This window comes from Vombatus ursinus, unplaced genomic scaffold (genome assembly GCF_900497805.2).
Source record: "Vombatus ursinus unplaced genomic scaffold, bare-nosed wombat genome assembly UNPS02014945.1, whole genome shotgun sequence".
NCBI classification, from domain to species: Eukaryota; Metazoa; Chordata; class Mammalia; order Diprotodontia; family Vombatidae; genus Vombatus; species Vombatus ursinus.
Window position 1 is genome coordinate 21,914,608 of NW_020954723.1, and position 13,727 is coordinate 21,928,334.

Here is a 13,727-nt window from a genome sequence, read left to right on the forward strand (position 1 = left end):
AAGCCAGTCTGTCAGACATTCTGGTTTCCTACAATGAGGTCAGGCCTCAATGAATACCAGAAGCCCTGTTGGGGGTAGGACAGAGTTGGAGTCTGTTGAGGTGAAGAGACAGGGTTGGTGTGTTGAAGGGGAGAAGTTTTTGTAACTGCTTCCTACTGAAAAATTATTCAGGATCAGGGTCGAAGGAATGTGTGGTTTGTAGTGGTGGGGCTAGGAGGATGCTTGATTTCCTTGTCCATTTCTGTCCTTGCCATGTAATGTGACTCAGGTAATATCTGTCAAGTGAGAATAGGGTGCCCAAGCCCTCATAATGGACAGAGGGTTGATTAGTAGGGGTGGAAGTGTGGGGATGCCTAGTATTGGTTCCTATACAAGTGTTTGGAATAGTGTTTTTTTCTTTGTTCCCTTTGGCCAACTCAGCAGGGAAACCCTGTGCCTTGCCTTAGAAGATGTTTTCACATTAAGTTACAAATGTCTCCCCTAATTTCCTTCTTCCTTCATTGAGCACATGTAGGACTTCTGTGAGATCATGAGAGAAGGGACTTTTTTTTTTTTTCAGAAATGACCAGGCAGAACTGAATTCCTTATCAATTGGTCCCCTTAACTGGTTGCAAAGATATATGGATCTGGTTTTGATTGGAAGCTCCCCCATAATGGTTCAGGGGTGATATGTACTCAAGGCCTTAGAGGACTTCCCCAAATCCCCACCCCCCACTTCTAGGACTACTTAATTCCGGAGGGCTTTTGTGTTACCCAATCAGAGGGACTCAAGAGAGCCAATAGGTTTTACAGGTACAACCTCAGCTCGCCCCTCCATGCCCAAGGGAGTCTTCAGGGGACCTCAGAGCACCCTTTATCCACCCTCCCCAACCTCAAAGGTTCATGATATACCTTATATATACCACTGATATGACATAAACAAGCTGTGTGGCCTGGACCCAAGCACTGTCCCTCCTAGGACTGAGCCCGAGGGCAAAGGAAACCATAGAAGAGGTCCTGAAGGAATGGCTGAGGGAGTCCAACAGCTTCTTATTCTTTTATCAGGTGATGCCACACTGGCTTCCCAGCCAGAGACACAACCCAGAGGTCACAGACACATCTGGCTTTTTTTTTTAACCCAGGGTGGAGAGTGACAGATTCTCTGTGGTCGAAAGTGCATTTCTTCTGTTGGATCAAGACGGATGCTGGGAGTGAGATGGGGGGGGAAAGGGCTGTGTAGCTTGGAATGAGGAAAGCAACCTTGGGCTTTGCTTTCTGACAATGTTTCAGACATTTTCTCACTCCGCGTGGGCAGTTGAGTCTGTGGGTATGAATTAAATACATAAATGACCTATGATTTCATTGAACTGGAAATTCTCAATGTGAGATCTGGCTAAAAACCTAGTAGATAAACCCTATGGAGCTGCCTGAAGCTCATAGAGGATAAACAACTTGTCTAAGGCCAAGGAAACTAGTAAGTGAGAGCCAGGATTTGGACCCAGGATTTTCTGACTCCAAGCTAAGAGTTCTGTCCCTTTCAGCACGCTGACTCTATTGAATTAAATGCCTCTTTTTAAAATCTTTCAGATGATTCTCTTTGGGGCATGAGTGGAACAGGGTCACAGTTAGCTATCTCCCTGAGCTACTGTGGGATATTCAGAGACAGACCACCAGTGACTTTCACTCTTTTACTCCCAGCTACCAAAATCTGTGACCAGACCAGCTGGCCAGGACCCAGACAAACTAGCTTCAGTGCTGTCTTTCTCTGTCTTCCCTCTCCCTCGAGGGCTGTGGGTGGGGTTGGTGAATGGTGGTGAAGAGAGAAGATAAGGGGCAGAAACCAGGGAGGCTGACTCCAAGAGGCAGAAGGTAGACTGTCCAAATATCATGCTTCTCTTCCAGCTAGATTATTAACCCCTTAGTCACTAGTAATTGAATGAGTGTTCTCAAGGGGGCCCCCTTAGCGGCTCTTTTTTTTTGTCCCTAATGGCCTGAGGAGCAAAAGAAAGGATGAAAGACCCTGGTGTGAACTGGGACTCTTATGATCCCCATTCTCTCAAGTGATATAAATCTTTCCAGGAGAGACTCAACCTAGCATTTCAGAGGGTTTACAAATTAGACCCAGAACTCTGAGTACCTCTAGACTAGAGCAAACTCCTCTTCCTTGCCACCTAGACCCACCATAATTCAGACCCCTTTCCCCATCAGGCCTTAAAACTAATCTGGAGCAAGTTCTAGATGCAGGGGCTAGATGCTTGAACACATTTTCTGGGCTTTGCATTCCTATCTAGAACTCTCCTTTCTATTTAGATTCCCTGCTTCCCTCCCCCATATACCAGTTGGTTTTTCATATTTTTAAATGTTCCCCTTGGTTTCTGTGATGCTCATGTCATCTTAGCTGGATAACCACCCCAGCCAAGCAAGCTGAGGTGAGACTGTTTGCAGCCAAGGAGAAATCCTGGAGAAAGAGAGAAGGAAATTATATATTGGGAAAGGAAGTTAGGAAGGTACTTGGTTCTTGTGGAGGGAATCACCTGGAAGGACAGAGATAAACTAGAGAGCACATTAGTATTGGCTGTGATTCCTTCGTCAATGGGGGTTCTGGTATTGAACTCTGGGTGAGCCTAACTGGGTGTACAAGCATGTGACTTCTAGCCTTTCCTTCCAGCAAAGAGTTGTGATGCTAGGTGGGTGAGAAGAGTTGGCGGCCTGGAACTGAGGTGAAAAAAAGGACTAGAAGCCCAAAGAAGTTAGAAGACCAATGTCCTATGAGCATCTCTCGTGGAGGTCTGACCCTCCTGACACTGCCCCCACTGACAATACAGAGGTCCCTGATTGGATAAAATCTCCTGCTCTCTTTGGAAGGGGGAACAAGAAATTCCTCTGGACCCTGCTCCCCCTGCCTCAATCCTCCCGGACAATTTTCCCCAAAATTCTTGTCTTTCTGTCTGCCCACCCTCATCTCATAACTGGTACCTCCTCGGGCAATGGAAGGACAGGACGAGGGGGGTAGGAATTGGGCAGTGTAAGTGCTGCCTTCTGATTGGAGGTGCTTGCTAGCTTCAATGCTTCCTCTAGGGATCTCCTATCTCCTCCCAGGAATTGGCCTTGACAGGGGCCTTCGGGCTGCCCACCAAGAAGTAAGAAGCACAACCAAAAAAAAAAAAAAAACCCAAAAAACCAGATCACAAATGAACTGAACAGCCCCTCTTCCACCCCAGCCCGCCCCCTCCCACCCCCCACATCCCCACTCCCCATTGTACATGTGATTCGGCATACAGACAGATGGACGGATGGTAAATGACTTCTTCCGGTTTTGCTCTTAGCCACAATAAATGAGTGGAAGGTTAAAGCCAGTGGCCGCGGGGTTGACTTTTCCCTCCCTCCCTTTGTCTGTCTGTGGGCTGGAGTCTGTGTGTTTGCTAGGAGTGGGCGCCAGGGCCGTCAGACCTTTGCCTCCAGCATTTCTAGGAAGAGTTTGTGCATGGGCACCTTGCCCTGCAGTTTTATGCTGTAGAAGTGCTGGACGGCCTTGGCTGCCGTCTGCCGTAGCAGGGGCAAGGTCAGCAGCAGCTTGCCTGCCCTTCGAGGCTCCTCGTGGCGCTGGCTCAGCTCGTAGTCCTGAAGGGCCTCATGGAGCAGGTCTTGAAGCTTTTGCACGGCGTCCATGTCTTCTATATGCATGGAATCTGTGAAGAAAAGAAAGGCTGGGAAGCAAGATTGTGATGACTAACGGAAGGGGGGGGGGACTCCCCTGTAAATAAATATTAGAATCACAGGATATTTGAACTGGAAGAGACCTTAGGTATGTAATAAGATATTTGAGCCTGAAGAAACCTTAGTATCGTAGGCTGTTTGAGCTGGAAGAGAGAACTTTTTTAGAGGTCACTTATTCTGAACTCTTCCTACTACAGGCTGAGGCCTGGTAGAGAGAGGAAATTACTTGGCCAAGGTCATACAGCTAGCTTATGTTAAATCAGACACCAGATTGCCTGATGCCTAATTCAATTATCTTCTTATTATACCACCCTACCTCTTTTATTAAAGTCCTACTATTCCCCTGAGCATAGAGCTATAAAATTCCCATAGCTGCTCATATAGGTTTAGCTCCAATTAAAATTATCCATTCCACATCACGACTCTCCCCATCATGGTTTCAATGTATTGAGGCATAAGAAATTAAATGGGAATCTTGGGGGAGTTTTGTGGAAGCTGCAGGTGACACGCAAAGGCCAGCAGACAACACAGAAAAAGTTGAGAAACTCAGAAATGCATAAAATATATGTATAGTATTGTAAAATATCAACATATTTTATCTTTTAATACCAGAATAATTCAGACTTCTCTGGTACAAAGGGAGGGCCAAAAATTTGCAGATTTTCCAGTTTATGGGGGTGCCTTGCCCCTAACCCCCACGATATGGAAGAGATAACTGTACCTACATTCCCTTTGTCTTCCACCACCAAAGTCATTCACTCAATTACTCATTAAGGAAGGCACAGGAAGAACTGACATTTGATACCTCTGTGTCCCCTCCACAGAATGTAGGCAAGCTCTTAGAATTTAGGAACTTTTAGGAAGTTTGTCTTTGTATCTCCAGTTCTTAGTAGAGTTCTGTACATGTAGTAAGAAATTAATAAATGCCTGTGCTGCTTTGTGTATGCTTTATGAATGACACTGGCTTTGCTTCTCTCTACCTTTTACCACTATATCTCAACCCTCTTGAGGCAGCTAGGTGGTGCAGTGGATAGAGCTCTGGACCTGGAGTCAGGAACATCTAACATCAAATCCAGCCCCAGAAACTACTTGTGTGGACCTAGGCAAGCCACTTAATCATTATCTGCCTCAGTTTCCTCATCTGTAAGATGGGGATAATAATAGCATCCACCTCCCAGAGTTGTTATGATAAAATGAGATATTTGTAAAGTGCTTTGCTAACCTTAAAGTACTATATAAAAGCTAGCTATTATTATTATAACTGATTGAGGTGCTAATGAATTCCCAAGGATGTGTTCTCTGTTATGTTATATTGCATACATATTACAAATATATTATAATACATAATGAATTATGTTATATATTATAAATATGCAATATATTATATGTTATATTATAAACATATACTGTATTATCATATATTATAATAATATATACATTATGTTATATTACATGTTATTATAAATAGCATATATTATAAATACATGTCATATAATATGTAATAATACAATAATAATCATATTAGATCAGAACATGCTTAGGAGTTCATTAGGACTTCAATCAATCAGTAAACATTTAATAAGACCTACCATGTCTAAGGCACAGTTCTAGGGTCTAGAAATATAAAGACTAAAATGAAATAATGCAATGTAAGCTTCCTCAAGGTCCTTACATTCTATGGGAAGAAATAGCATGTAGATATATAAAATATATATCAATATGTATACAGGCATGTTACATACAGATAAATATACATATGCATATATCTATCTGCACACACACACACACACACACACACACACATATAAGAAGTGATGTGGGAGGCAAGAAGCTCACTGAAGGTGAAGGAAACTAGAATCAGAATGACTCTCTGTGATGTCCCTCTGGTACTTGACAGGGAGCAGAATACCCTGGCAAGGCAAAATGAGGCAGGCAAAGGCTTTTGCCAAAGTATTTCATAAAACATTGATCAAAGCCAACTGTAGCTGGTATTGGAATTCTTGGGTGTTTTGAATTATCTGGGCTTGTGGAAGGAAAGAAGGAAACAAACATTTGTGAAGCACCTACTATGTGCCAGGCACTGCGCTAAGTGCTTTACAAACATTATTGTGGCAGAGAAACCTGTGGGTAGGGTGATGCTACCTGGACAGCCTGGCCCATGGGCTGAGCTAAACTTTGGAGGAAGGAAACACTGATGGCCCAGCATGTTGTTTCTCCTTCCTTGACCCTATAGAGCCTTCATTTTGCCTTACTTCATGACTGTACTAGTGTTCCCCAGAGTCTGAGAGAGACTTAGGCCTAGGCTTAGGCCTGGAGAGGTACCACAGTGAGACAGTAGAAAACCTTTTTAGTTAAGAGGGTAAAAATAGTCAGGCAGGAATATTTGAGCTTTTCTTTTTGAAATATAGAAATTTCCATTTTTAAAATTCATAACTGGTCATATCTCATGCTGTGATATGGGAGAATTGTGCTGTAAACATGTAGATTTTCAAAATATGTACTTCAGTTTCTGATGAAATAATCTTGTGAAACTAACATCCTAGGCTTCTGCCCTTCAAAAATCCACTAGATGGTAAGTTTCTTAGGAGGGAAATGGTATCTTGTTCATCTCTGTATTCTCCACAGCATTGAATAAAGGGCCTCCCATGTAGTGGGCACCTAATAATATTTATTGAATGAATGAATGAATCAATGGATACCCCAATATCTCCATCTTCTCACCCCCACCCAGGGGCACAAATGTACTGCAGGGCTTCTTAAACTTTTTCCACTTGTGGCCCCATCAGCACTTCTTAAACTGTGGGTCCCAAAGAAGGTGACATTGGAACTTCCTGAAGTTGAATTATTGGAATAAGGGAAGGGAAAGGAAAGCCAGAAGAATTCCCCCCTCCTTTTGAGGTTTCTAAAAAAGAAAAAAAAATAAGGAACAATTTCTGGTTAGATTCAAACTCAAATATGACCAAAGATTATATGAACTGGACCATATTCAGAGAAGGACAGATAAAGGGTAAAGTACCTTGGGTTCATGACACAGGAAAATCAGTTGAAAGAACTGGAAATATCTAGCCCAGAGAAGAAAAGACTGAAGTGGGAATGATCTCTGTCTTCAACTATTTGAAGGGCTGTTGTGGGGAAGAGGGATTAGATATGACCTTTTTGGCTACAGAAGGAGGAACTAGAAACAATGGGTCATAGCTGCAGGGAGGAAGATTTAGGTTTGGTGGAAGGAGACACCTTCTAGGAATTAGAGGTACCCCAAAGTGGAATAAGCTGCCTCAGGAAGTAGTGGGTCTCCCCTCCACCACCGCCACCCTTGCCATTTGAAACTTTTCATCAAAGGCTGGATGACCATTGCTCAGGTATGTTGTAGAGAGAAACAGAATCAAGTTTTTTTCAGGTATGAGTTAAACTAGATGACCCCTGGGAGTCCCTTCCTACTCTGAGGTTCTGTGTGATTCTGCATGACTTACCAAGACGCCGCTCTAACCCAGAAGTCTATTATTAGCCTAAACTTCTGCCTCTGACTTTAGGGAGAGGGTTGGTTAGAAGAATCACATGATATATATCCTTAGATTCTTATCCTTATCCTTGTATCCTTAGATTATTGTCTTGTTTTCTGAGGGGTGGCAGAATCTATGATTTATCTGGCACGGTAATGGTGCCGTTTTCTAGGTTGAGTGTTACTGGCCCCATTGTCCTTGCTAGAAAAGTGTAGGTCGAGGGAATGTTGTTCAGCAACCAGTGAGGGGTCAGCCTTTGTCATATGTTAGGTCGAGTACATCCTTCCATTCTTGCTCTCTTAGCAGGTTATAAAGAGATCTCCATTGCACCTGACCAGAGGCTATTTGGAACAGTGCCAGCAAGTGGCCGTACAGAACCATTATCTCATCCCCTAGATTCCCAACTGCTGTCTACCTTTCTTTTCCCCATCCTCACTCCCTCACCCCACCCCCATAAAGGAGAATGAAATTGGCAGCTGTCTTAAAAAAAAACAAAACTTTGCAGGATTAATTTCTTTGCAATCCATCAGCAAGTCTGTATTGATGGCATTGATAAACTGTTAATTACAAAATCAATGACTATGAATTTTTACTGCTGTCAGGGAACTTTGGGACTGCAGTAGCGCAGGGCGAACAGAGGCCAGCAAAGTTCCCAGGGGATCCTTGGCCACAATAGCCATCATGGAACCCAGCACTCTCCTCTACCGGCCTCTCAGCTCCTAAAGAAACAAGCCCCAAATACCTCCATGAACTGAGCAAAATGAAGAGGGCATTGGTAGTCTGTACTGCCCTGTTACTTCTAACTCCATAATATTTCCCTCATTTTTTTCTACTGCTACTACTCCTAGTAGGGCAGGCCCTTATTACCTGTTCAATAGCTTGTCCTGATTTGTCATTCTGCCTCCACTCCCTTTGTTCCCTGAATACACTGTGGTGAGATTAATCTTCCTGAAGTAGATTTCTAATCACATCACTCCCTTTCTGAAGTCTTTAGTGACTCCCATTGCAAAAACTCAAACTTAAGACCCTTTATAATTTAGTACTAATCTGCTTTTCCAACTCTATTTCTCAATCCCCTCTACATACACCCTAAGTTCCAGCCAAATTGATTACTCATCATTTTTATTCTTCTTTTCTTTTCTTTTTAATGTGTTTTTATTTCAAACTAAACAAACGCCAAATAAAATGGGCATTTCTATGTACACAATAGAACACAAAAAGAGGATTGTACACCCGAGTACTCATCATCCCTTGAACATACTTATTCTCTAACATACCTCTATGCCTTTGCTAATTCTAATTCTCCATCTGAAATGCCCTCCCAACCCATCAATATGCGTTAAAATCCTACTAACCTTTTAAGACCCAGCCTAGCTCTAACATCACTGCAGCTATGAAGCCTTCTCTAGTTTCCCTTCCTACCCCCATCCACCCTAAGCAAGAAATTATGGCTTCCTTTCCCATGTCCCATCAGCATTTTCAAATCAATCAAATATTTATTAAAAGCTGACTGTGTGCAAGATGCTATGTTAGGTGCTGGGGATACAAAGACAAAAATAGTACACTCAAGGAGATTACACTCTATTAGGAAGGAGTGGAACATTGTGTGTGTGTGTGTGTGTGTGTGTGTGTGTGTGTGTGTGTGTGTGAAGAGAGAGAGGGAGAAAGGGAGAGAGAGAGAAAGAGAAGGGAGAGGGAGGGATGGAGAGAGAGACAGAGACAGAGAGAGAGACAGAGACAGAGAGAGAGACAGAGAGGGATCTATGGAAATATAGAGTAATTTGAGAAGGAAAAGAGAAGTAACAACTGGGGGTGCAACATATCCACAGACAAGGACATACAAGGTAATTTGAGAGGAAAAGAGAAGTAACAACTGGGGAGGAAGAAGGTTTCATAAGGAGGAGACACCTGAGATGATTCTTAAAGGAAGATAAGGTCTCATAGTGACTGCAATGGGAAGGGAGTGCATTCCAGGCATGGGAAACAGCTTTCGTAACTGCACAGAGTCAGAGATGGAATGACAAGTTCAGAGAACAGCTAGTTGTCCAGTTTGACTGATAAGTAGAGTTCACGCAGAAGAGTAATGTGAGATGAAGCTGGAAAATAAAGTTAGAGCCATACCACAGAGAGCCTTAAACATCACACACAGTGTCTAGGGCTTAGCACTTTGCCTGGCACATCAGGCAATTAATAAATGCTTGTTGATTGACTGTTTTATTCTAAAGGCAGTAGAGAATCACTGAAGGATTGTGAACAAGGGGGTGACAGACCTGTGTCTTATGAAGATTACTTTGGAAGTGGCCAATATAAAAGATGCATTGTAGCAGGGAGAGATTGGAGGCAGGTAGATGAGTTAGAAAGCTATTAAAATAGTCTAGTCAGGAAATGAATAGGGCTGAACTAGGGAAAGAGCCATGGGAGAGAAGAAAGGAGTGTAGGTGTTAAGAATGTTGTGGAAATAAAGTTAACAGAACTTGACCATTGTTTGGCTGAGAGAGTGAGGGATGACTCCAAGAGAAGATGACTCCAAGGGAAAGGGGGAGAGAAGGGGAGAGGAGAAAAAGGGAGGGAAAGGAAGAAAACAATCATTTATTAAGCACCCAAGCACTGTGCTAAGCATTTCACAAGTATTACTTTATTTGATCCCGGATGACTGGGAGAGTGGCTGTACCATCAACAGAAATTTAGGGGAAGGTTGATTAATTAAAATTAAGGGGGAAGTTGATAGATTATTTGGGGGCATATTTGAAATGCTGGTGGGATATTCAAATAGATATATCCAGCAGGCAGTTGGCAATACTGGGCTTGAAGAAAAAAGAAAAAAATAGGGCTATATTTATAATTCGAAAGTCATTTGTGTAGTGATTATAACTGAACTCATTAAAGCTGATGTAATCACTAAGGGAAAGAAGATAGAGTGAGAAAAGGGTCCCAGAAAGAAGCTTAAAGCCAGTCAGACTAAGGGAAGAAGAAATTGATAATAAGTCAGGATACTAAAAAGAGTGGTTAGATAGGTAAGTGAAGCAGAAGGGAGCAGTATCACTGACATCAAGAGGATAGAGTTGATCAAGGAGTAGAGTTTGGTCAGTGGTATCAAAAGTTGCAGAGGTCAGGAATGATGTGTGCTGAGAAAAGGACTTTCGGCCCTGGCAATTAAAAGATCATTGGTGACCTTGGAGAGAACAGTTTCAGAACAGAGCCCTAATTATAAAGGGTGAAAATGAATAGTGAAGAATCAGAGTTGGTAGAAGTAGACAGCTTTTCTAGGAATATGGCTGTGAAAGGGGGTGGCAAGGTTGAGCAAGGATGGAAAAAGAGCTGAGGCAAGGATGGCAAATATGGGAGAAGAGCTGAGGATACTTGTGGGAAGTAAGGAAAGAGCAGAAAGAGAAATGCAGAAGATGATGCAGGATGGGATGGGATGATTGCTGAGAAAGATTCCAGAAAAGCAGGAGAGGGTAGGATCAAAGTAGCAATAGCTGACAAGAAGGGTCATCTCTTCCTCAGAGAAGGAAATGGGGTTGGGAAAGGGAAGGGAACAAGCATTTATTAAATGCATACTATATATTTGGCACTATGCTACAAATATTACTTCATCTGAGCCTCACAAAAACTCTAGGAGGTAAGGGCTATTATTATCCCCATATTTACAGTAGAGGAAACAGAGGCAGACAAAAATTAAGTGCCCAGGATCACACAGCTATTAGTGTCTACAGCCAGATTTGAACTCAGTTCTTTCTGACTCCAGACCCATCACTCTATCCACTGAGGTATGGATTAGAGGAGACAAAGGAATCCAAGATAGATGGCCTTGATTTTCTCAGTAAAATGGTTGATAAAAACATCTGATGAAAGAGAGGGAACTGTGGAAGATGCAGGGAGCTTGAAGAAAGAAGTTTGTAAAAGCTACTGTAGGGATTGTGATGGAACAACAAAACAATTGCCATGCAACAGTGAGGGCCCGTTAAGATTACATAACATGAATAACACTTTAAGCCTCCTCCATTGCACTTTAATTTCTTTATTCCTTCATTCAGCAAACATTATTAAATATGTAATTATATACAGAGCACTAGACTAGACCTTGGGGGAGATACAAAGTTTAAAGCATACATGATCTCTGTTCTCACAGAAATTAATCTAGTAGTCTCACATTCTACTTCATATCAGAACTATTGAGAGAGTAGAAAAAACATATGAATCCAATGTTGGGCTAGGGTACAATCTGAAGGCTATTTCTGTTAGAAGATGGCCTTTTCCACTTGATTTGTTTCTTCCCACTAAAGTCAGACTCCTAATGTGTCTATGTTTGCATCAGATATTTATGAAATAGAAGCTAAGAATGACAACTGGTCATCTCTGGAGGTAGAGTTCTTTGTTAATTCATGGCCCTCAAGGAAAGGCATGGAACTGAATGATGGAATAGAACCTCTTGTTGAAAATTTAAGAAAAGAAACTAAGAGATGAAAAGAGATCAAAAAGAGTATTTAGATAGGTAAGCAAAGCAGAAAGAGGCAGTATCACAGAAGTCAGGAGGATAGAGTTGATCAAGGAGTAAAGTTTGGTCAATGGTATTAAAAGTTTTAGAGAGGTCAGGGAGGATATTGTAGAAAGGCTCCCTATCCAGGTATGAGTTAGAGGAGGTGTGCTCTGAGACCTCCTTTAAACTCAGATGATGTGATCTGTATCTTTTTAATTGCAAGTTGACTTGCCCACACTCCCCAGTACCCTCCTGGCGACTACATCATTCCTCTACCCACTTTCTATTGTATAGCTTTCTGCTTGAGTATTCAGGAAATGAAATGTAAAGTTGTTTTAATGCTACACTAAGTGAAATAATTAGGATGTTAAATCTACCTCCTATCAAAAAGTCATCGTGTATTCTGATACATAGTGTAATATGGATAGCATTTTCTAAACTAGGTGCCAGAAGGTCTGGGTTCTAGTCTGGGTCTGCCTCTTACTATAGCTATGTGACCATGAGAAAAAATCAGTCCATCTTCCTAAGCCTCTTTTTCCTTATATGTAAAATGAGGATAATAATAATAATGTTTATGATATTTACCTCACAGGGTTGTTGGGAGAAAGATACTTTTTAAATTATCAAATACTAGAAAAAGAAGCCATGATAATTATTATTTTAATCCCTTCCCCTTATTTGAAATCATAGAAAGTTGACTGCATCCTACTATTGTCTCCACAGCCCTAGCTGGTTAATTTCACTCCTTCTTCTCCTCTGAGAAGGAGAAGACTTGACTTCAGTCATTGTTGATAGCCTAGACTGTCTAGTTCACTCAAGAACTCAAGATTACAGGACCCAAGAGCTCTGTTCTAGAATCTAAGCTGATGCTGTTGTCCATCTCCTCCAGTTTCCCCTGCCCCAAGGGTCTCCCTGGCTTATGCAAATGTAGCATGGACCATTACCTGAGTTGGCGAGGGCGAGGGCCTTGAGGGTCACAAACTCTTCTTTCTCTACCTTGAGCTTCTTGTACCTGCGTACCAACTGCAGGATGGCCAAGTAGAGCTCTAGCAGTCCCGTGAGGCGGGAGTGCTCCTCATCCATGATGTAGTCTTCGGCGTACACCAATTTGTCATCATAAGGTAAGGAGCGGTACACAATGCCCAGGATGAGGATCTCCATCCAGGCACTCTGCAGCAGGCTCATCTGGTCTCCCAGGGAGAGGTTTGAGAACCCTGGTTTAGAAGAGCAAGAAAGCCAAAACACAAGAGCCTGGTCAAACTAAGGTAAGGAAGAGAAGCATTTGCCTGGTGGTCTCTAGAGTAGTTAATGCTTTTCTAGGAAGGTAAACGGGAGGATGGTGCCAGCCAGCTACCAAACAGCCTACCGTGGTGTGAAAAGCAATAATACTGTACATAGGGAAAAATCAGGAGTAATGAATGGACAGAAATTGCAAAGAGGCAAATTAGACTTGATTTAAGGAAAAAAATGTTCAAACAATTAGAGCTATCCAAAAGTGGAATGGGCTGACTTGGGAGGAAGGTCCTTTCTCATTGGTTATTTTTAGAAGAGATTCTTGTTCAGGGACAGAAGGGGCCAGAGGGTCACTGTGGCCCCTTCTACCTTCAAGATTTTGTATGAATCTGTATGATTAAGGAAATCTGAGTTTAAATGTCAACTCTGCCACTTTGTGGCTGTTGGTCACTTAGCCTCCTCAGTTTCCCCATCTGCAAAATGGGGATGATAAGAATTAAGATATAGTAACAAATACACTAGATTTGCAATCAAAGAGTCTCGGAGTTCAAATCTTTTTTTGCACTTATTAACCTTGGGCAAGTCATAACGTTGTTGGGCCTCCATTTCTTTATACTATAAAACAAAGAGGTTGAACTAAATGATTTTTAAGGGTCTCTTCCAGTTCAAAATCCTTCAGTCTAAGACCCATCTCTACCCTGTTCTTAATCTCAGCTCCTACTGATGATGTTACATCACCACTGGAAGAACATTTCTAAGTGGCATGTGATTGTCTAGCATCATGGGAATATGTTGGGTAGAGGGCATTCAAGAGTAAA

General features: G+C 42.3%; 1 protein-coding gene across 1 annotated transcript in view; it reads right to left on the minus strand.

The window, feature by feature from the left end:
• Positions 1-3,423: 3,423 nt before the first annotated feature.
• ESRRB (estrogen related receptor beta) overlaps positions 3,424-13,727 on the minus strand; it is a 44,745-nt gene continuing 34,441 nt past the window's right edge. Inside the window, exons 3-4 of the mRNA XM_027844706.1 lie at positions 12,621-12,936; positions 3,424-3,668 (exon numbers count right to left, since the gene is read on the minus strand). Coding sequence (XP_027700507.1) covers positions 3,424-3,668; positions 12,621-12,936 — 561 coding nt within the window. The remainder of the gene's footprint in view (positions 3,669-12,620; positions 12,937-13,727) is intronic.